The following is a 24,013-nucleotide window of genomic DNA, read 5'->3' on the forward strand; positions in this document are numbered from 1 at the left end:
AATATATAATAGAATAACTAATGTATATCTATAGACATGTATAAATTTATATGTGATGTTCTCCAACAGATTTATAAATATGTAGACTTTGTTGTTTGATTGCTGAGATAAATGTGATAAATGAAGGTGAGACGAGAGAAACCAGTTATAGAGTGATGGTCGTTGGACAACTGTCCACTTGTCTTCTCTTAGGGCAAAGGTCAGACGCTGGTAACATTTTATGTGGAATTCCAAAGCATTCAGATGAAAGTTACTTCCTGCCAAACCAGTACGGTAGGTATAAGCCTATATGCGTGTGCAACATATAGGTCAGAGTTCAGAGTGTCCGCCCTGTGCTTGGGTGAGAGCAGGCTATTAAAAGGTGCCTGAGGTCAACTTAAATGCGTCCTTGGTTGAGTATAGTGAGATGAGGTCCAGCAGAGGTGGACACAGGTCAAGGCCAATAAAATCAGACCCACCTTAAACATGGTTCATTGCTGGAATCCACAGATGTCCTCAGCTAACTTGTGGCTCCTTTGCTATCACCTAAACTGATAACTTATTCATAAATGCGAAATATTTGTAAATATAGCCTGTACCAAATATTAGGCACATGTAACCGCAACTTTTCGATTCATGGCTCATGGTTGGCCATAGGGGCATTTGTCATAAACCGCAAAGAAGGCGTGCGTCTTGGACTTCTGTGTGAGCAAAAAGAATCGTTCCAGTTTCAGCAGATCAATTTGAGATCAGTCCTCTTAACTCTGGCCATGCATTATTACCCTACAGAGCTAAGATAAACTCAAATAGACTGTCTAAGGGGAGGAACTTTAACCACTGCAGACTTTTGAGTGACTTTACCGTTTAGCATTACTATTGTCTAGTTTGTTGTGCAACAGGCCTTTCAGTCCCTACGGCCCGTTTAAGACTGCTTTTGATCACGAGCAGACATCCAGGCATCAAGCAATCACATACAGCAACCCGTTGGAGAACAATGGAAATTATCCTCAAAATAAAAGGACTTTATTTGCTTACGGATTTGTATTTGCTCACACGAGCACGTGTGCTCACACGAGCTGAAGGACACCCAACGTCATATCATTATATTTGTAGCCTATTCGTTAAATCCGCTAAATCTGAGACAGTGTTTCCATCTAATTTATTTCCCCCAGAGACAACTGCGCTCTCGAGCTGGGATTTGTGTGGGTTGTCTCTTGAATATAGGCTAGTTATCATCTTTCAGTTATGTTGGATTAGCCGCAATTATGCGTTCTAACTCAAACTCATAAATCATTTTAATCTCTGTGACTGCGAGCCTTTATTTTGGAAAAAGGCGTGCCTCTTACGTCTCCGCCTGTTTGACAGAAGCCGGCCGGCTCGTGAGGATGGAAAAAGGCGCTTCTAGTTGTATCACATTACACAAGACTGAGTTATGAGAATGGGTAACACAGCGTGTGAGCTTTGCATGTGCGTGTAGACGGTGTCTTTGTATGCAGGTTGGTCCTGCTCTCTTCCTCTTCCATACTTTAGCCTTTGAACGAAATCGTTAAAAAAAAAGAAAAAGAACAAAGAAAAACAGCGTCCAAGCTGTTATGTGTCCTTTTCACTACAGTCGTGTGGACCCGTAGTCTCATAACTCGTCCGGTGTTATTCAATAGGCTGAATCGGTGTAAATTTAGCAGGCCGATATTTGAGCTGAATGAATGATAGCTGTAGTGAAGCGCGCGCCCGTTTGATTGGGAATACAGTATCCATCACTTTAACCCGGCACCTCTGTAGGCTTAATGGAGACCGGTGCCGAAAGCTCAAAGCCCCTCTGTGATGAAAGAGACTGTGATCTGCGACCTTTAGATGGCAAAGTCACCGCCGAGGGGAGCTCGGATGCGGAAGCTCAGAGACCCACATGGAGCGGGCAGCTGGAGTTCATCTTGGCGTCGGTGGGATACGCGGTGGGTCTGGGAAATGTCTGGAGGTTTCCCTATCTGTGCTACAGCAGCGGTGGAGGTAAGACCGTCAACGATGACCCCAGTGCTGTACTTAATGAGAACTGCAACAATTAAGCCTCGATACGAACATGAAACGATACAAATATCATCTTTCTGTGTGAGTACCCAAAGAGCGGAACTCAAAAATGACAGCATAAAGTAAAAGATGTGCATACATTCTAACTATAGAGTGTCATTATAATGCCACATAACAATAATGCTCTGCACTAGAGTGCCATTATGATCATGGAACCATATTACTTGCTATTAAATGATAGGTTAGTTTTACCCGAGTTAGACACAGCCTTTAAAGTTACAATGACGTATATGAGGCACATGATTTCCTTTCCATTTTATAGCTTAACAATAGTTTCATAACCAAGCTTATTACATTAGCTGCCTAGGTTGGGAACAAAGGTTTACAGCTGGGTACTAAATCTCACATTGACATGATGTGATAAGCTGAGGATGAAACTCATATCAGGAATTTCTTCTCTTAGGTAACTTTGCTCTTTGAAGTATTTTACATAAAACACCATCTCAATGAACACCCATGGGGATTTGATGAAAATGAATATAGCTCTAACTCATGGTTACTATGCTAACAACATCAAAATGATCTAACAAAGCAATCTAACCAAAATTAACAGGAACGGAACAACTATGATTGCAAAACTTAACTACAAACAGTTATAGCATTTTAGAACACAATTAAAAGTCATTTATTGCACCACAACTTGCAGAGCATCATGGGAACTCCATTCATCCGCACCCCAATACCTACAATACTTTAATGTGAATTAGGGATTACAGTACATGTTTTAATCAACAATTTATCGTCCGTCCAGATAGTACAATGATATTTAAGTGTTTTCCATTCATCAGTTCTGTAAAAAGCCTACTCGGCTCAGGGTTTCTGCTCAAAATGGGCAAGTTAGGCAGATGGTGATTTCTGGTCTGACTTAGAGCTAACCCACACAAAGACATTCAAATCTTCAGCAGATTTTAGAGCGGACACATATGTTGAAAGTTGATTCTCTCCCAATATTTGCAACAACATTTCAAAAGCAGAACACAAGCAAAAAGTATATCGCTTAACAATAGTCATTACACAAAATACAGGAAACACAGCACAATTCAGCTTTTTAAAAACAGGATCTTTGATGGCCTTCATTTTCATACCTTCCTTTTACTGGGCTTGCTCAAGTCTTTTGATATTTCTAAGACGTGTGAGCTGGTCTCTTGTATTATCTGAGAGGGTTGGAACAGTGAACATGTTTTGTTTAAATCCTAACACAGCAACATTATACTTATCTATTCAGGGACTACACATAGTTGACATTCTCAGGGGTTACTTAGAGCTGTTCACTGAGCTTTCATTTTTGAATTTTCTGCTTCAGGTGCATTCATAGTCCCTTACCTCATCATGGTGGTGCTGTGTGGCATTCCTCTGCTCTTCATGGAGTTTGCTATTGGGCAGTATACTCGTTTAGGGCCAGTTCATGTTCTCGCCAAGATGTGTCCCTTGTTAAAAGGTGAGTGACTCCCTGAAGTACTAAGGGACCTCTCATGTGATGGGATCAACTCCTGATGGAGGGTCCTTCATTCTCACAGAATAAGTTTTTTCCCCCTCACAAACAAACAAAGCATGCAAAGAAAACCTGTGACAGGATTTCTAAATACAGTGACATCCAAAAGTGTGTATAAAAGTCCCAGTAAGATTTTCAATACATAGCAAGGAAATGTGCACGCGCCGTCTTTGTTAATTGAAAAAATAATAATTGATAAAAGGTCTTGAAACTGCATCATACGATACCTGAAGTGGGAAGACTTCCACTAGAGAAAGTAGACATTTTCAGCTTCACGGTCAACTAACCTCGAAGGACAATGATTACATATATCATAATGTTTTTTTAAATATGAGACTTTTTTTTTTAAAAGTGCAATCTATTTCATTAAACATTCAATTCCAGAACCTGCAGTCGATCAACTCGTGATGTGAACAATGAGCCCCAAAGTAAACAAAACCAGGAAAGGCAAAGGTGTCAGATTTGCATGTAAAATGGCAAGAATAGTGTGATTTCATCAGATAATAGTTGTACTAGAGGCAGGCACATATTTCAAGTATTTACCATTTGTTTTTGACAACGTTTATTAAACTCCCTGGAAACACTAAGCATTGGAACGTGAGGCACTATTAAAACAAATTTGGAAAACAGCATGCCAAGCCAAATGAATTTGCTCAATAGAACTGAGACAAACATTTCTTGCTCTCATGTTTTTCAGAACAGGGAATATGACATAAGTGCTGACTCACAGTCAGACAAATAGAAGCAGACGTAAACACCGCATTTGCCTCTCATCAAAGCACAAGAATAGATTAGGTCCTTCTATGAGAAATTTTGCCAAGTCATAGTTAGTCATAGGCACACAGAAAAGAAAAGGAATAAGTTGTGCCTAACCTGCCTCCAGGAGTAAAACCCTCCTCTTCAGCTGAGGGGACGTTTAGTTTAGTCACCTGTCATTTAAAGTTGCAGTGTCTTCCTGAAGTGCACGAATTAAAACTGATTAGATTGACTGTTTTTTTTTAATGAAAATGCCACACAGGTTGCATGCTTCGCTCGATTTAAAAAGCTTCTGAGATGGACAAATCTTTATACATTCCTTATCAAAACTACCCAAACACTGCAGGAGGAATGCCCCTGAGTGGGCTCTGTCAGAGGTTTTAAGTTTACTAAAATCAAATAATTATAAATAAACTTTTCAAGAGGAGCAAATTCTTAACAGTTTAATAGGTAGGGTTTTTTTTTTTTTTGATTGTAAAGACATCAAATTTTTTTGCTACTTCATGAGATTGGGCAAATTAATCATTCTCTATTTCCACAGGAACTAGTGCACCGATTCAGTGAAAAGTATTTTCTGATGTTGTGTTTTCAGGACTCCAAATGAAGATGAATATTCAAAAAAATGTATTTTAGTCCCTTCAGCTTTGAAAAAAATTCTGCCTTTTTTCTTTTGTTGATGGATGAGAACTTGTTAATTGAAACTTACAATCACTGCAAGAATCTGTGTCTCTTTGGATTTCTTCATAATTTCCCAGTTGCCAATCAAAATAAGCACTAACAATGAGAACACTGGCAATCATTTACGAGGTGTGGCTTTAATGTCATTTTAATGAAGAAAACCGGTTGATTTTCTTTTCAATATAAGAGGCACGCTAAACTGTTTTGGGAAAGGGTGAAAAGAAGGAAGCCACAGCTGTGGGAAAGTGCTGGCATCCGTCATAAAGACAATTAACAAGCACCCTGAATTTTTTTGGGCCAAGAGCCACTTCATTGTATTTCACATTCCTCGCTATTTATCAGATCCAGCACCACACACGCTTTCTTCTTTTCTTCTACTTTATTCAGTGCGAGATAAGCTGTAGTCGCAGCAGAGCAAGCTAATGAATTTCTTCATTAAAATGAAATCACAGCCTTTGTCTTATTATTTCTCAGCCACACCTTCGTAGTAACTTTTCAAACAGATCCCCTGTCCAAGTCAAACAAGAGCCCAGCCATCAACAGTCACTTACATGTGGGTATGACATGAAAATTCTGTCTGTCTTGTTCTAACTTAAGATTTTTCTCCATAGTTTTCTTATCTCCTTAAGACAGAGATTTTCTACCCGGTCAAAACGTTTGGGCCCTTCACTTGATTTATCGCTCATTTCTCCCTGGTTAATGCTCTGTGCTAAACAAGGGCCAAAAGCAGGTAGTTTTTTTCTGTATGTTTTTCTGTATGATTTCCCTGTGATGTACATGTGATCACTGATTTTAGTCGCCCACAAATATCACAAACCAGCAAATAGGCTCATGACCAATTTACTGCACTTAAGCTCTGCATAGACATGTAGAATAACTGGCCACAGTTTCTACCATTCTGTACTCTCTCGGTTAAGAAAACGTAAAAAAAAAAAGAAGAAGAAAAAAAATGGCTACGGAGCTGATTTTGCACACTCTGCCTTGTTTTTGCACCCAGCAGAGTGATTTGTTCTGGCAGTTTAAAATAAGGTGCCTATTGGAGTGTGTATGGTGCAAAGTGGAGCAGTCAGCCATGCATGTGTAGTGTGAGAGAGGCAAGCAGCCAATAGAAACGGACGCAGTGTTAACTTCAGTTGGTCGTGAAGATCAGAGCTGGTTTCCATTGGTCCTGTTGTGAAGTTGACACAGGGCTGTCTGTCCCTCTATTTTAGTGATCCATTAGGGCCTGGCATCCCAACCTTCCCACAATGAACAGCAGCTGCTGAAAGACAGGAGAAAGCATTTTTTTCTTGTGGTAACAGTGGTAAAAGAAATAGTTGGAAATAGGGTTATTTATTTATTTATTTATTTATTTCTAAAGTCTAGTTGAGAAGTTTGACGTCACTCTCACGTGTACAGCAAAGCTTAACAGTTTTCAAACCCTGTGGAATTTTCAATATTTACACATTAATTTGAATCCTTGAAGTAGACGAAGATAACTCAGATAAACAAACATGGTCATTCATTTTTTTGAGGAAAATGATCCAATATTACATATCTGTGAACATGAGCTTTTGCTCTCAGTATAGTGGGACCCGTTATTGTGCGGCAATGACCTCAACAAAATGTTTCCAATAAATGTTTCTTGAACATCAACATGGAAGATTTTCAGCCTTTATCTCCATAGGTAAAAGCTTGAAGTCTGGGAGGTTGGTTTGTTTCTTCTCATGAACTCCTCACTTTGAGTCCTTCCAAAACTTTTCTATTGGATCAAGATCAGGACTTTGACTTGGTCATTCCAAAACATTGTCTTCATCCTTATTTAACAATTCTTTGATAAATCAACTTGTGAATTTTTGTGATGCTTCATGACCCACTTTTTCTTGAGACATTTTGCACTGACATGTGCAAACGGCAGCAGTGTTTTCTTTTGGAGAGCAGTGGCTTTCTCCTTGTAGCCCTCCCATGCACACGAGTCCTGTTTACCGTTCTCCTGATGGTGGACTCTTGAATATGAACAGTATCCAACGAGAGAGGATTTTAGTTGCTTAAGTGCACCATGGGCTCCTTTAAGCCCTGGCAGATATTACTCACCTCACTGTTGGAGTGATCTCTGTTGGTCAACCACTTCCGGGCAAAGTAACAATGATACTAATTCTCATATTGAACTTCGTTTATCTGCAGTTCGTCTGACTGTGGATTGGTGGAATCCAGACTCTTAAGAGATGGTTTTGTAAGCTTTTCCAGCTTGATGAGCATTAACTACTATTTTTTTCCTAAGTCCTCAGAAATCTCCTCTGTTTGTGATCAGACACCTCCACAAGCATGTGTTTTAAAGATCAGACCTTCATAGATTCACTACTGATTGACAATTCCAGTCTATGACTTAATCTTCTAATTAAGGCTAATCCTAGAGGTTCGTCCACTTTTTACACTCTAAAATGTAATATTGTATAATTTTTCCTCAATCAAATACATGTATCCTATGCATTTCTTTTCTCTTTAAGTGATCTGAATAGTCAGGCTCTAAAGATAGGGTAACACAGCTGTCATAGTGAGAAGAGATACTTTGGGTTTTTCAAAAATGGTAATTGTGCACTTAACTGTTCACATCAAAAAATAGCTGTGTGATAAAAACAGAGCTAGTCAGATAAAAAGTAACCGACTGTACATTCCTATTTCCACTTAGCTGGGCCATCAGGACATCAGCTGCTTATGGATATCAGACAGTTTTAGAAAGTTACGCAAATGGTGAGACTCACACATGTCAACATGAAAGAGAATCTGGCACAGTAGCAGAACAACAGATCTTTTGCTATGTTAAATTAGTAGGCAGCCTTTCTGTATTTCAAAGGGTTCAGGTTAAATCCTCCCTGTCCATTTATGCATCCTTGGGCAAAATGATAACATCTACCCACTCAAGATGCCAAACTCTTTAGCTGACTCATTGCTTAGAAATGCCTGAGAAGAGATGTGAAACAATAACAAAAACAAACCAGAAACACAGTAACCTCCCATTCATACAGTCTGAAACGTGGCACACAAAGCTAGAACCGGTCGTTGAAAGACTAAAGACTAAAAGACTCACCTTGACTCATTTCATCAAGAGTCTCTTGAATTCAGCAGCCATATGACATAGTTAAATTCCAGATGCACAGCCTGAGGAACTCCTCTTATCTGTGGTTGAGTTTGGCCACATGATACAGATTTTTCTCTGGCACGTAGACACCTGTCATTTCTATCCTGGGCCGAGATTATTGACACCAAGTAATACTTTGAATATGAGAATAATTAAGTGATCAATTTCTTCCCCACAGATGACATGACCTCTGCAGAGTTGTCTCTCACTTTTCCATCTCTGCCCTCACGTGTCACTCTGCAGGTGTGGGTCTAGCCACAGTTGTCATCTCCTTCATATTCTCCACCTACTACAACGTGCTCATCAGCTGGGCACTTTATTATTTGTTCAACTCATTCAAAGCCACTCTCCCTTGGACATCTTGCAACAACACATGGAATGTCGTCGAAAACTGCTCCAGTGGTTTCCCTGGCAACACCACCCACCTCCAGTCTTCGAGCCAGCAGTTCTTTGAGTGAGAAGCCTTCATTGCTCTTTCAACTGCAGAAATTTACTCTTGATTTGCATGTTTGAACTCTGCAATGAACTACTGTAGATGCTGCGTTCACAACACAAGAATCCTTCACTGAAATCAAGTTGTGTTTTCTTAAATCCTGAACGCTTTTCTTAATATGATATTTTCTATTTGCTCAAAGGATTTGTTCTCACATACTTTTGATCTGACAACACATAAATCAAAATCTATGATTTTTTTAAATTGTTGCTCATCTGGTTAGGGGCATTTATTGCTACATACTACTTTCCCAGGGACTCAAAGGACACCTACTGACCCTCTTCTACACTGGGTTGTCCTCCAATTAGAAGGTTACTTCCTAACCTCCCCTGTCTACCCATAAAAGTATTCATAGACAAGATACTGAACCCCACATCTCCCCCAAATGTTTTCCTCACTTATATGCTGCTTTGGATAAAGACTTTAACAAAGTCAATGATGTAACGTAATGATGTAGAAGTGGCTTCTTTTTCCATTTTTCCAGTCACAGGCTTCTGGAGAAGACCAGTGGCATTGAAGAAGCTGGTGGCGTCCGCTGGGAACTATTCGGCTATCTTCTTGTTGCTTGGGCCATCGTTTATTTGTGCATATTTAAAGGGGTCAAATCAACAGGAAAGGTCAGCATAATGGCTACTTTTCTGCCATCTCTGTGCATGCGTTGTGTTCATTGTGCTGTGTGTTATCCTTATTCTTTGATTTTATCTCGCTGTTTGTTCTCTGACATTTTGTCACGTTGAATTATTTCAGTTCAACTGTCAGGAATATCTATACACCTATGCATATTTGGGCTGTATAGACATGTTGACATAGCTTGATAGAATAATCTTGTCCTGGCCAGACTGAGATAATTCCTCAAAAACAAAGCTGGTGTTCAAAAGGACAACTTCACTAACACAACAAATCCACAATGCTTATTAATATCTCATCAGCTTTTCCCTGTTTGTGTCATATAGGTTGTGTATTTCACTGCTGTATTTCCATACTTCATCCTGTTTGCCCTGCTCATCAATAATGTGCAGCTGCCTGGAGCCAAGAACGGTATCCTCTACTTTGTGACACCTGTCTGGAGGAGACTGTTTGAAGTGAAGGTGAGACTACTTTAATAACAATGCAACAGTAAAAAGTGGGTTAACTGTGTTGACGTCTGTATCACATTGGCACCAAAACAAAACAAATGAATAGGGATGCACCGATCCGATATTTGGATCGGATATCGGTACCGATATTGAAGAAAATTCGAGATCGGGTATTACAATGGGCCAATCCATATCGGCCGATTTTCTTTTTTTCTTTTTTCTTTTTTTATTCTTTTTTCTTTTTTTTCCCCTTGTCCTGTCCAGCATTGGCATTCATCCAAGGGCCTTCTTCCCCGTCTAGTGGTGAAAAAACTTGTTAAGTTGGGACTACCTCTGATTTTTGTTTTTTTGTTTTTACGAAGCTCGAGAAGCTATTGTTTTGGTCAGATGCTTTGCTATTTATTTTGAAAGTCTACCAACCAAGCTGAGGATATTGTTTTTTTTCTCAATTTCAGCTCCTTTATTATTTTATATTTTGTTTTACATTGGATTTTGAATCCCTAATAGCACTGACTGAACCAGCTACACTTGTTATATTTTTATGATTAAGATTGTTTTACTGGTGCACAGTTATTAAAGAAATAAGTAATTCAGTACATTTAAGTCTAAAGAAACGTTTAAGTCAAGTCTGATGTTGCCTTGCACAAAAGAATGATCCCAGTCTTTTCCACACAATGAAACTTACTGTTTGTTACCATAATTCCGCGCTGTTTTTCTGTATCGGTATCGGCCGATACTGAACCTCAGATGTCGGTATCGGAGGTGAAAAAAGCGGATCAGTGCATCCCTACAAATTAATCATTATCTCATGCAACTGGGAGAGATGAATAGTGTAAAGTTTAATAATTAACTTATCTATGTGTGTCAGCAAGGGAACAAATAGTTTTTACGTTTTTTTTATTTTTTATTTTCAGTCCAAGGGATCTGATATCAGTTTTTTGGCTTGTACTCAAAGTTCAAACAACAGCCGGCATGTGGAGAGGAAGTAGTTGAGGTGTCAATTATGCAATAAACTCACTGACCCTAGAATGTTTTTGAGGGATAATTTCTTTTAAGATATTAGAGACATATTCACAAATAACTTTTCAAACTAAACCAGACCGAAGGAGCTTTTGGTTGGTTGCAGTCTGCAACTTCACCACTAGATGTCCCTAAAACCCCCCAGAAGGCTTCTTTAAGAATTTCTTTGTAAAATCAAATATTCTGATGTAAAGCAGTCAGCTGTTGTGTTATAGTTTCACTCTTATAGCCAGAGTTGATAAGCAGAGAATCCACAACTGTTATCTTATCAATGTTGCTAAATGATTTGGTTTGACATCTATTTTTTCCATTTTAAAACGACACAAAACAACAAAAGAAGTTACAAAAACAATGACTCTTCATGTGATTTCACCAACGAAAAGTGGATTTTTCTGCGCGCAAAATCTCTTGTGGGAATGTTTGTAAACTTTTATTAAAGAATATGACTGAAGTTTGGTGTCTCGGTTTGGTCCCTCATCACCCCTTGTGTCTATGTTTAGAGTGATGAGTGAGATTTTTGCCCCCGAGCCTACAGGTAGATGCTGGAGTGGTGAAAAGCAGGCAGTGTGTGGTGTTGAGGGGGAGGCAGATCATGTGGGAGTTAGCAGAGAAGCTTGAGTTGCCTGCCTGAACTCGATCGCAAGCTAAGCTCGATTCATGAAACTATGACATACTTGATTTTCATGTTCATCTTTGTCTCCAATGCAGGTTTGGGTTAATGCTGCAGCCCAAGTGTTTAACTCACTTGGAATAGCATTTGGCTCAATGATTTCAATGGCTAGCTACAACAAGTTCCACAACAACATTCTCAGGTAAAGAGTCAATATTCTTTCTATTTTGAAGCTGAAGGATCTCTTCAACTTTCAAGCAAAATTTATTGAAGAAAAGTTTATATTTTTTATCACAATCAGTATACATTGATTGTAAACTATGTCGAGCAGACAAAGTGACAGTCCGAAGTGACAACAAATAGAAAATATTGTGTATTGTAGTGCCATCACAAGCAAATGATTCACTCGACTAAGAGTAGAGATTAGATTAATAAAAAACTTGATATCTTACCTCATAAGTAATCAACAATGCAATTTAATTGTTCATGGAAGAAGCTCCATCTTTGTCTAAATGTTGCTGTGTTGACTGTGAAAACACTTTTGTCATCTAAATAGGTTATTTTCAGGTAGAAATGGAGAAAGAATAATTTGTTTTTTTATTAAGAAGAAAATTTATGGGGGTGTTTTGACACTGTATGCACCAATGAGGGCCCCACCTTAGAATACAGCAAAGAGACTTTACCTTACAGGCACAGTTCCTCTACCATTTTTATCAATTTTTTTAGACGTTGGTTGTTAGATATGATACCTATAAGTTCTAAAGCTGCTGTTCTCATGATGAAATGTCTCTGTTTAATGGCTACGTGAGCTGGCTCAAGTGTTTCATTTGTCCTTTCTTGCAGGGACGTGTTGATTGTGTCATTAGTCAACTCATTTACTAGTATCCTGGCTGGCTTTGTGATCTTCTCAGCTATTGGCTACATGGCTCACATACATAACCTGCCTGTTGACAACATAGCGACAGATGGTAAGCATTAAATCTGGAAGAACTGTTAAACTACACTCTCATGGCTTTGTTTTACCTTAGGGGACAGTTTTAAACAACAGTCGTTGGCTTCATATTGTATGACATTATGTTTTGATATAACAGAAATAGAGTTAAAGCCAGACTGTGTTTTTATGTGAATCGGCATTTGTTTTCATTCCCTTTGGAGTATTTTTTTTTTCTTTCTATGGAAAAACACGACACATATTTTAAGATGCGCACATCTGGTTTAAATCATGTGACAGTCTATTTAAGGAAGGAATCCACAAAATTTCATTGTTGCTGTCCATAGATTGTACATAGCAAGTTTACTTTGTCATAGTAGGAGTACCACTCAGCTTGTAAAGACAGGTTTTTAATGTTTGTGTATCTGTGGAGTAGCTTTCTTTTTTTGTTTAACCCCTTGTCCTGTCCAGCATTATGGCAGCAGAATTGTAATCTGAATACCGTTAATGCCAAACACATTTGCTATGCCAAGGGAAGCTTTATGAATGTAAAGCTCCCCTTGATGCCCATTAACTCTTTATTTTTATTTATTTATTTTTGTTACAATACTTAACATGATGTGAAAGTGTGATAGTGCTGAACCGGACCGGGGGACAGAGAGAGACGGAGAGCGAAGAAGGGAAAAAAAAAGGAACAGTAACATGAAGAGACAAACATAGAAAACAGTGAAAAGTCAGACAACCAGCTGCTACACCTGTAAAAACAAAACTGAAAACAATCCACGGCTTTTGTGGGGAATCCAGCCTTAGAAGCACCAGGAGCACCTGTAAGCAGACAAGCAGAGAACAAACAAACAAACAAAAAAGCACAAGCTGCAGCAATCTCATATAATACAACTGTGGATACAGATGACGCTTTCTAATGATTAAAAGGGGATGTTGATGTCGTTGGTTATGACAGCTGCAGTGTATAAGTGACTGCTGTCGCCTCACAGCTGGATTCTGGATCTGACCCTGATGGGGCTCTTTCAAAAATGTTTTTTTAGTAAAAAGTCTGAAGTGGAGGTATCTTAGGTTTTGAGTCAGTAACTAAACTAACCTGCTCCCTGCGAACTTTTCTTCAACAAACTCTGATTTTCACTCTCCATCCTGTGGAGCCATACAGTCAATATCAAAGCACATATTGGAATGTCACAGCGCCAAACAGAAACAGAAGAGTCGATGAAATTTGAAACATAGTCCAAAATATGGATAAAAGGGACAATTGATTAAAAACACACAAGAAACAAACCCAAAAAAACAAGATCCCTTGACTCTGGGTATGAGCGTGATCTGATGAGGAACAAAGAAAACTGGGGAATCGATATGGGCCAATACTGGGGGCTGACCCTTGACTCTGAACTTTGTTTTGACATGAATACAATAATCTGGATCCTACAACAAGACTTTTCTTCACGTCAGAGACATTGAAAACATTTTTAAGAAAATGATTATTTCAAGCCAACCAAGATCACTTCATCAATTCATTTGGACTCAACCAAAACATCAAATTCATTCCAAACAAAGGCTTTAATACATTAAACTGGACACTTATAAAGTATAGAAATGATTATTTCTACAACCTCATCTGTAACCTTTCAGGTCTTATATGGTCTTGCTGGTAAATATACCCAGATCATAGATTACCTGCACCACACAGGACAAAGGCCCTGTCTGTCCTCCTCTGGTAGAGCCCACCTTACTGTCCACTCCCTCCCCAAGCTTTGACCTCTGGAATCTTTTCTTTTTCTTTCTTTTTTTTTTTTTTAAACCAAAGAAACATAGGTTAGTAAACTTTTAAAATACTACAGGAACTTCTGTTTACAGGCAGGGTTTTGTACTGTATGAAATGTGTTGCTTACCAATCTTTATCCTTCCTTATCATGAACATTTGTTTACATCACGTTCTGTTAAAATGCGTTGTGGTTAATCAGTGGCATGCGCGTTCTGTAGCGCATGTAACATTTTAAGTCTGTGCCTAACACAATGCACAGTTTAGATTTACAGGATAAACTGTTTACAGCAGTGGTCTCAAACTGATCCTTGAAAGGGCCGGTGTGGCTGCAGGTTTTTGTTCCAACCCTGCAGCAGCACAGCTGACTTGTTTCATTCAATCAACTGAACTGTAGACAGTTCCACACCGGCCCTTTCAAGGATCAGTTTGAGACCACTGGTTTACAGAGTTTATACTATAATCCCATCCTCCCCCAGGAGTTGTAACTCACAAGACAATTAAGTATTTATTCAAAAGTTCCAGTGTGTTACATCTAAGCAGGTTTGTTACCAGAATATGATTTTCATAATTGTAGTTTATTTTGTGTGGAATTGTGTGGAAATAGGACTGATAATGTTTTGCATAGAACGAGCAATTCATGTCCAAAGACTCTGCCACCGGGCTGCACGGTGGTGTGGTGATTAGCACCATCACCTCACAACCAGAGGGTTCCAGGTTCAATTCCCAGCTGGGGCCTTTATGTGTGGAGTTTGCATGTTCTCCCCATGTATGTGTGGTATTCTCTCCAGGTACTCCAGCATCCAAAAAGCATGCATGTGCCTGGATTGTGTTTTTGTGTTGGTATTGATTTCAGATATCCACATTCTTTCTCTTAAGTGGAGAAAGTGATTTAAAAAAATGTCCCTTTTAAAGCTAACGAAAGTAGTTTAAAGCTGTTTCTATTTATGCAAATTTGTATCCTACAGTAACACCTTTGTCTTGTCATGTTTCAGGTCCTGGCTTGGTGTTTGTTGTGTACCCCGAGGTCCTCTCCACCATGCCTGTGTTTCAGCTCTGGGCCCCACTGTTCTTTCTCATGCTGCTCTGTCTGGGCTTAGACAGTCAGGTAAGCGTGGTACACACCAGTCACACTAATAATACTGTGAGGATAAAGTGAATTCCAGGGCTTATGTAAATCTATATTTTTAGCATCAAGTTTGAGCCTTTGCATACTTGAATCTATAGAAGGTGCTTACCCATGTGTACCATGAAAGGTTTCTTGTTTGGGTATTTGTTCTGTGCCCTGTTTTACTGTTTATTGAACTATGAACAAAATAATTACACCGTAAATGTTCACTCGATTGCCCGTTTTATAAAAAAATATATTCAAATCCAATTCACAAGTTCTGTCTGGCCAAAATCATTGTCACACTCCATTTGCAGAGACGTGCATCAGAATTAGTGTGACTGTAAATTTATAGTCGGACTTCTCCAGTCGGAAAAGAGTTATAAATCCCAACCCTTTTACTCTGAAGCTCTAGTTTCTTAAGAAATTACCAAAGTGTTTGATGGAAATTTCCTGACATTTCAATTACTAATAGTACAGCGAAACTTGTGCAGTCCCAACCATGCATTACACACATAAGATTATAGTTTGTAAGTACCTTCATATCGAGAAAACATGAGATATTGAATATTTCATGTAACCACTAACACAATAACATATTCTGTAAAACAATAGAAAAAAGATAGTCATCAACAGATGAGATATTATAGTTAAGGATTTTACATTTATCCTGATTTACAGTGACTCTATATGTACTAGTAGTCCAGTAGAGAATATCCTTGAAATGTAAACATATGTGCAACATTCTAGTATGAAGTATTAAAGTACTGACAGTCACTACAGTGCTCTTGAATTTACAATTTCACTTTGAATAAAGATGCAAATATGTTCTTTGACGGGGCTACTGATGTGAGCTCAGCAGAAATGTGTGTTGTGTTTGCAGTTTGCCAACGTGGAGGTGGCTGTGACGTTCTTAAAGGATGAGTTTGGAGCCAAAGTTCTGCACTTCCTAAAGAGAGAAGAGCTGCTCGCCCTAGCTGTGTGCATTGTCTGCTTTATTTTGGGGCTTCCTCATGTTACTAAGGTAAAACAAGGAACACACCTTTGACGAGAAACAAATTGAGGATGTTGGGTTGCCGACACGTGATGACAGTTGCCTAACTGGTGTCATTTCTGTCTCTCTCTCCCTTCTTCACAGGGCGGTATTTACGTGTTTCAGCTGATGGACCACTGCACTGCTGTAGTTTCACTCGTGTTCCTGGCTTTCTGTGAAGTTGTGGCTGTATGCTGGATCTTTGGTAAAAATTCCACATATAGTTGGTAAAAATTCCACATTAATTTGACACGCAGACATCCTAGTGATGGTCAAAGCATTAGACTTGAAAGACCCTGTATAGTGTGGCAATAAAAACATATCTCATATACATATTTACTAAATGTTGTGTTTGTGGTGGATATAATACATTTTCACAGTGTTTTTAAATGTCCGTTAATGGTGGTCAAAATGGGATATGTGGGATACTTTAGCTCTGTGTGAAAACCAATAGCACCACTCCATTTCAGATTTCCTATAGGTTAGGTCATATAAGGTTAGGTCATATAAGGTTAGATCATATAAGGTTAGGTCATATAAGGTTAGGTCATATAAGGTAAGGTCATATAAGGTTAGGTCATATAAGGTAAGGTCATATAAGGTTAGGTCATATAAGGTTAGGTCATATAAGGTAAGGTCATATAAGGTTAGGTCATATAAGGTAAGGTCATATAAGGTTAGGTCATATAAGGTTAGGTCATATAAGGTAAGGTCATATAAGGTTAGGTCATATAAGGTAAGGTCATATAAGGTTAGGTCATATAAGGTTAGGTCATATAAGGTAAGGTCATATAAGGTTAGGTCATATAAGGTAAGGTCATATAAGGTTAGGTCATATAAGGTTAGGTCATATAAGGTAAGGTCATATAAGGTTAGGTCATATAAGGTAAGGTCATATAAGGTTAGGTCATATAAGGTTAGGTCATATAAGGTAAGGTCATATAAGGTTAGGTCATATAAGGTTAGGTCATATAAGGTAAGGTCATATAAGGTTAGGTCATATAAGGTAAGGTCATATAAGGTTAGGTCATATAAGGTTAGGTCATATAAGGTTAGGTCATATAAGGTAACTTCATATAAGGTTAGGTCATATAAGGTAAGGTCATATAAGGTTAGGTCATATAAGGTTAGGTCATATAAGGTTAGGTCATATAAGGTAAGGTCATATAAGGTTAGGTCATATAAGGTTAGATCATATAAGGTAAGGTCATATAAGGTTAGATCATATAAGGTTAGGTTATATAAGGTTAGGTCATATAAGGTTAGATCATATAAGGTTAGGTCATATAAGGTTAGATCATATAAGGTAAGGTCATATAAGGTTAGGTCATATAAGGTTAGGTCATATAAGGTTAGGTCATATAAGGTAAGGTCATATAAGGTTAGGTCATATAAGGTTAGATCATATAAGGTTAGGTCATATAAGGTTAGGTCATATAAGGTTAGGTCATATAAGGTTAGGTCATATAAGGTAAGGTCATATAAGGTTAGGTCATATAAGGTTAGATCATATAAGGTAAGGTCATATAAGGTTAGGTCATATAAGGTTAGATCATATAAGGTAATGTCATATAAGGTTAGGTCATATAAGGTTAGATCATATAAGGTAAGGTCATATAAGGTTAGATCATATAAGGTTAGGTCATATAAGGTTAGGTCATATAAGGTTAGGTCATATAAGGTAACTTCATATAAGGTTAGGTCATATAAGGTGAGGTCATATAAGGTAACTTCATATAAGGTTAGGTCATATAAGGTGAGGTCATATAAGGTTAGGTCATATAAGGTAAGGTCATATAAGGTTAGGTCATATAAGGTAAGTTCATATAAGGTTAGGTCATATAAGGTAAGGTCATATAAGGTTAGGTCATATAAGGTTAGGTCATATGGTAAGTTCATATAAGGTTAGGTCATATAAGGTTAGGTCATATAAGGTAACTTCATAGAAGGTTAGGTCATATAAGGTTAGGTCATATAAGGTTAGGCCATATAAGGTAACGTCATATAAGGTTAGGTCATATAAGGTGAGGTCATATAAGGTTAGATCATATAAGGTTAGGTCATATATGGTAAGTTCATATAAGGTTAGGTCATATAAGGTTAGGTCATATAAGGTTAGGTCATATAAGGTAACTTCATAGAAGGTTAGGTCATATAAGGTTAGGCCATATAAGGTAACGTCATTTAAGGTTAGGTCATATAAGGTGAGGTCATATAAGGTTAGGTCATATAAGGTAAGGTCATATAAGGTTAGGTCATATAAGGTGAGGTCATATAAGGTTAGGTCATATAAGGTAAGGTCATATAAGGTTAGGTCATATAGGATTTCATAAAGGGTAGATCACATGATAAAGACTTCATGTCTTATCAATGACTTATCAAGATTTGTTTCGCATTTAAACAAGAGCCAAACAGCGTTCACATTAAATCAATGCTTATTTTCTGTATGCCAGGCACGGCACGACTCTCCTTAATGGTCAAGAGGATGCAGGGCAAATCTCCAAGCATCTACTTCCGCCTTTGCTGGCTGCTGCTGTGTCCTGTGCTGGTGTTGGTTAGTCCTGTTGAACTAAAGTGAATTGAAAAATGCTTTATTGATTCAAAAATGGGAAATTGTTTTTTGCAATGTTTACATCATATCATATTGTTTAAACCATGCTACGAAATCCCAAGTGAACCTGGCTATTGTTGACTATGTTGACTATTGTTTTTCTTTGCATAGTGCATACTGATCTCCAGCATTGTTCAGTACACCCCTCCTCGCTATGGGAAGTACACGTACCCACTGTGGGCTGAATGGATGGGCTGGGGCATCTCACTAGTTTCTGTGATATGGATCCCTCTTGGAGCTATTCATGAGATCTGCAACAACAAAGGATCACTTGTGCAGGTGAGTAAAGACTCAATAGCTAATTCATTATCAGTAGTAGTTCACAATGTTATTAGCATATTAGCATATGAGCAATGCTATTATTTGTTAGATGGAGGGCAAGTTTAAAGAGAAATGTGAGGACAAATTTTTAATAAGATGAAAGCACTTTCTCCCCACAAGAACTTCAATAACATCAGTTTCAAAAATGTTTGATGATATATACACAGTGATATGCTACAGTTTAGATATTCCTGGTCAAATTTTCTGCTACTACAAATAGTTAAAGGAATAATCCAGAGTAAAATGCACTTTAGATCAATTTACGGGATGTTGGGAGTACATACGTTGAGTTGACCTCAAAATCATGTCATTCGGATGTGTTTTGAGAATTTCGATTTGACCGTTTTTAGCCAAAAGTCGTTAGCCTGGAAGTGAATGGGGCAAATCATGTCACCGCTACAAAACGCTATTTTTATACCTCTTCTACAGCTCCAAACAACATAACACTTACGTGGTAGTGAGTAGAGGGTCCCTAAAGCCAAACAGAAGTGTCCCGAGGTCTTCATGTGGTCGGATATAGAGTCCAGAATGAATTTAATCAAGCCAGTACCTTTCCGGAAATGTGTCTGCTGCAGCTGCCGCTACAGACCGTGGTGAAGTTGGTTTGATATTGGATATTCGACAGATATTCACAATAAGGAAATAAGGTGTCTTTTTTTTCAAACCAATATCAAACCAACTTCACCACGGTCTGTAGCGGCAGCTGCAGCAGACACATTTCCGGAAAGGTACTGTCTTGATTAAATTCATTCTGGACTCTATATCCGACCACATGAAGACCTCGGGACACTTCGGTTTGGCTTTAGGGACCCTGTACTCACTACCACGTAAGTGTTATGTTGTTTGAAGCTGTAGAAGAGGTATAAAAATAGCGTTTTGTAGCGGTGACATGATTTGCCCCATTCACTTCCAGGCTAACGACTTTTGGCTAAAAACGGTCAAATCGAAATTCTCAAAACACATCCGAATGACATGAGTTTGATGTCAACTCAACGTATGTACTCCCAACATCCCGTAAATTGATCTAAAGTGCATTTTACTCCGGATTATCCCTTTAAGTGAGTTGAAGATGACCTGATCTTTTCAAAGCATTAAGTTACAGATTAAACATTATTTTCTACATTTTATGAAGGTTTCACTGCGTAAGTTTTAAAAAAAAAGAATTTAGAGTTAAAAAAGAGAAAGGAGCTTCATGCAAAGAGTTGATTACTACAGAAGATATGAGCTAAATTAAAGAAAACACGTGGAAATTGATACCCATAAAGCAGTAGAAGGATGTATGAAGATAGCAAAGCCTTTTCATATAGCTGTTTCCTCAGTTTGTATGTTTTTAAACAGCAGTTAACAGTAGGGTTGAGATCAAGTTGAGGTCTGAAACAGCCCCCCCCTCAACCACACACACACATATTAAAGTCGTCTATCCAGTAATTGTTGACAAATCAGTGGACAGATACTAAGATTTTTTCACAGACTCATTTTGTTGAACATCTCCAACAGGACAAAGTGTCCAGAGCCGAGATTTTAATATAGTAATTTGAATAAGAGAAAAGATAAATGGTCTTTCCTCCCTGTTTGTTGTCATCAGTTGATACAGAGTTGTTTTTTTTTTTACTGATTACTTCCTTAACTCTGTTTTTATGTGGTTTTCTAAAAAGGTTGCTTCTTTCTTGCCTTGCCTTCTTTAATTCTCAGAGACTTAAAACAGCCATAACTCCAACATTAGACCTGGATGCTGTGGATCCCCTGCCGGAAAAACAAAACCTTGACAACCCAATGTCTGGAAAATTGTTTACTTCAGGAGTATGACTGGAGATACTGCCGAACCCATGTCTGTCTGTGTGAGTGCCAGTCCTGTAATGGGATGGTAGAAAACACAATCTGTGTGCTCTATCATCGTGTTATATATTTTTTTACTGAAGATCTAACTTTAAACCAGCTGTACATTTGTCGTTCTTTAAAAACTGAAACCACCAACGGTAAAATGTGAGATTTAATGCAACAGCTGAAGGATTATGTGGGGGTTTATTCTAACAAATGCTTAAATCAGTCACTCCTACATTGCTTCATTATCCATCCATTCATTTTCTATACCCGCCTAATCCCATTTTGGGGTTGCACGGGGGCTGGAGCCTATCCCAGCTGTCATTGGGCAAGAGGCAAGGTCCACCCTGGACATACACACACATATATATATATATATATACATATATATAGAGAGAGATGTAAGAACGGTTGCTTCAGTGGTAATGATGACATTTCCAGATCAGCTGCATCACAGTGATGCTGAAGAGGCTTGACACCTGACATTGACACTTGATTTCTATACCTTTCCAGTGTCTGAATATCCCTCATACGATGAAACAAACCCTGAACATAAAGTGAGTTGTTATAAATAACGACATAAACAGAGATCCATAATACCAACACAGATGCACAGTGTCAAGGTTTAAAAATGAACTTTTTTGCACTAGAATGTTGTGCAAGTCTTCAGCAGGACTCTTCTCACAAACAGGAGTGAGTGTGTGACTGAAGAGGTCTAGACAGCAGGTTAATGGTATACCAGTGTGTACTGAACTCAGATAATAGTGAAAGTTTGATTTTATATAATCTGTACAGAATTATTCGATATTATTTAATTGACTGCATCCCCATCAGTCGGTTACAGTTAAGGGGTGTATGGATGGTTTATTTTTATTTATTGGGACATTGACGAGGGTTAGAAGTGTCAAGGTTATTAGTGGTGCTTTTGATTTGCTGCTATGAAGCTGCATTGGATGGTTAAAGTTAAATGATACTCAGATGGGTTACACTGTAACCGGAGCGTCCCAGAACACTGTAACCGTTACAGTGTTCTGGGACGCTCCGGTTTGGTTGTAAGTTCATACTGAAATTTTTCAGTTAATCACTGATTTTTTGTAAAGTCGAACATCTTAAGAGAGAAAAGCCTAAAAAAACAAAAACCCTTTGGTGGAAAAGCAATTTATTTCAACTCAGCTTTAGGATTGCGCTGTAGTTTTAGGAAATGTTTCAATGAGTGACCCAGTTTCTGGGAAATTAAAGTCTGACTTCTTTCAGAGGGAGCAAAGTGTTCATTAGGAACTATACGTTTGTGAGCTGCAGCTGTAAATGACCAGGGGAATGAGGAAAGGGCAAAAATCATATTATAGTGTGAGATTACCTAAGACCTTGTGACTTCAATTTGTTTTTTTGTTTGTTTGTCTTTTGACTATCTCAACAAACAATCCCTCCGCTGCGAGTGCCTTTCATTCCAAAACATGATGTAAATGTGCTCTGATCATTGATCAGAGTAGGATTTTTATTTGTTTTCATACTTTACTTGCATCATTTTTTTAAAAGAAATGCACGCCTGTGTCACGTGAGCCTTTCATGATTTATCTTTTACTTTTGTAATCTGTATTTAGTGAGACAACCAAAACATTTGAATGCTGTACGCAGGTTGCTGCGAGGATGATTTGTAATCATTTGTACAACACAGTAGCTCACTGTTTACGCTTTTTAGTAAGTATGAAATAAATGCAGATGATAGGCGATATTAATGTAGGATTTTAAAAATCTATTGTAATAATCTTGTTTATAAGTGTGTTTTGATGTGCTGAATAGAAATGCCAGGTTTCATTCCACCCCAACTCTATGCCAGGTTATTTCACTGGTTAGTTTCAGTCGTCTGAAATCCTGTTAAAGGCAGCTGTTGCAGGTTGGGGCTGAATGAAAACCTGCAGGCTCTGCTCTGTGAAACATGACTGCTCAGCCGTGACTTTTTTAAAAAATATAATTTATAGTCGTGAGAAACTTTATTTGGATTGGCTTCTTAAAAGCCTAGTTACAAAGTGCTTTACAACAATGAGAAACATAACACAAATGCACAGACCAAAGAATACAGGTGAAACGATGAGGAGGACAAAGACATACGTGTATGTAAGACATGCATGTGCAAAAACAAAAGCTTTTCTTATAAAGCTGAGCACAATATTCAAAGATAAAGGAAGAAATGAGGACACCTGTCAACACAGAAGCAATGCAAAGAGCAGTTAGTCCAGCACTGTTCAAGCACATTTGATTTTTCACATTAGCAGTTTAAAATTCAGCTTTGTTTCTCAGAGCCAGACCCTCCTAAAGCAAAGATACAGTGTCATGCTTTTTTACTGTAAGGTTGTGACCAGTCAAACAAAAACACATTTATTGAGTTTTATTTCAATGACTTTTTAAGTTAATGTCGTTTTTTTTAAAACCATGCCCATACCATGTTATGATTTCTGGTGTCTTGTTTTTATAATAAAATGCCTAATTTCTTCTCTGCCGTCTGTCGTTTGTGTCATTTGGCAAATCTTTGTGTCATCTGAACATTTGCCACTAGGTGGCAGTATAGCCCCAGAGTTAATTAGGATTGTCAGTAAGGTAGCTCTGCACTTTCACAGCAAAGACACAACTGCTTTTATCTGTTGAGCTGCTGTGACCACAGTGACCGCGCAGCTCTGTTCTCATGCTTTGTCCAATCTCTTCCGTTTTCTGGGGGTTTCTCTGTCCGTCATAGTTTTCTTACGACATGAAATACTATAACTCTGAATCACTGTCGAGAATGACTTTCCAAATTGCTCGTCCATGTGAGAATATTGGTACTTCCCTATTTATTAAGGTAAATAACATGCCTTTGTAACACAATGAATTGCTGTTATGACTATAATGTAAAACAATATTTTTGAAAATAATGCATTACATGATGATAAATCACACAACAAAACATCTTCCCACAATAACGGAATATCTTTTATGTTTGTACTGAACTAGGTTAATGCTTTCATGTGAACTGCCTAACAGCTTCACATGTTTTGAGAAAAATGAGCCTGAGGTACTGATCCTTACTTGTGTGGTCACTGAACACTGAACTGCAGAAACACCTCAAGATCACAGTGCTC

General features: G+C 38.2%; 1 protein-coding gene and 1 long non-coding RNA gene across 4 annotated transcripts in view; one reads left to right on the top strand and one right to left on the bottom strand.

Moving 5' to 3' along the window:
• Window positions 1-1,260: 1,260 nt before the first annotated feature.
• Window positions 1,261-23,390, top strand: LOC142382283 (sodium- and chloride-dependent GABA transporter ine). 3 transcript variants are annotated; one of them, XM_075467981.1, is made up of 14 exons: window positions 1,785-1,983; window positions 3,365-3,499; window positions 5,599-5,717; window positions 8,349-8,559; window positions 9,083-9,215; window positions 9,552-9,686; window positions 11,403-11,506; window positions 12,148-12,272; window positions 15,002-15,114; window positions 15,998-16,138; window positions 16,253-16,352; window positions 18,601-18,701; window positions 18,870-19,037; window positions 20,772-23,390. In XM_075467981.1, the coding sequence occupies exons 1-14, from the start codon at window positions 1,883-1,885 to the stop codon at window positions 20,883-20,885; spliced, it is 1,800 nt and encodes a 599-aa protein (XP_075324096.1). In that variant the 5' UTR covers window positions 1,785-1,882; the 3' UTR covers window positions 20,886-23,390. The 3 variants fall into 3 exon arrangements, with proteins under 3 accessions (XP_075324095.1, XP_075324097.1, XP_075324096.1); XM_075467980.1 differs by lacking the exon at window positions 5,599-5,717 and having other exon boundaries at window positions 1,261-1,983; XM_075467982.1 differs by lacking the exon at window positions 5,599-5,717 and having other exon boundaries at window positions 1,261-1,983; window positions 9,618-9,686.
• LOC142382286 (uncharacterized) overlaps window positions 2,718-24,013 on the bottom strand; it is a 34,043-nt gene continuing 12,747 nt past the window's right edge. The window contains exon 3 of the long non-coding RNA XR_012769927.1: window positions 2,718-6,248. This is a non-coding gene — a long non-coding RNA (uncharacterized LOC142382286). The remainder of the gene's footprint in view (window positions 6,249-24,013) is intronic.

Source organism: Odontesthes bonariensis, chromosome 6 (assembly GCF_027942865.1).
Source record: "Odontesthes bonariensis isolate fOdoBon6 chromosome 6, fOdoBon6.hap1, whole genome shotgun sequence".
Classification (NCBI taxonomy): domain Eukaryota; kingdom Metazoa; phylum Chordata; class Actinopteri; order Atheriniformes; family Atherinopsidae; genus Odontesthes; species Odontesthes bonariensis.

What these genes read in the sequence shown, in the direction of transcription:
- LOC142382283 (XM_075467980.1), top strand. Translation starts at nt 1,764, where the DNA reads ATGGAGACCGGTGCCGAAAGCTCAAAGCCCCTCTGTGATGAAAGAGAC. An exon ending in TCGAGCCAGCAGTTCTTTGA is followed by an intron (nt 8,560 to 9,082) that starts GTGAGAAGCCTT and finishes CCATTTTTCCAG; the next exon opens with TCACAGGCTTCTGGAGAAGA. An exon ending in GGAGACTGTTTGAAGTGAAG is followed by an intron (nt 9,687 to 11,402) that starts GTGAGACTACTT and finishes TCTCCAATGCAG; the next exon opens with GTTTGGGTTAATGCTGCAGC.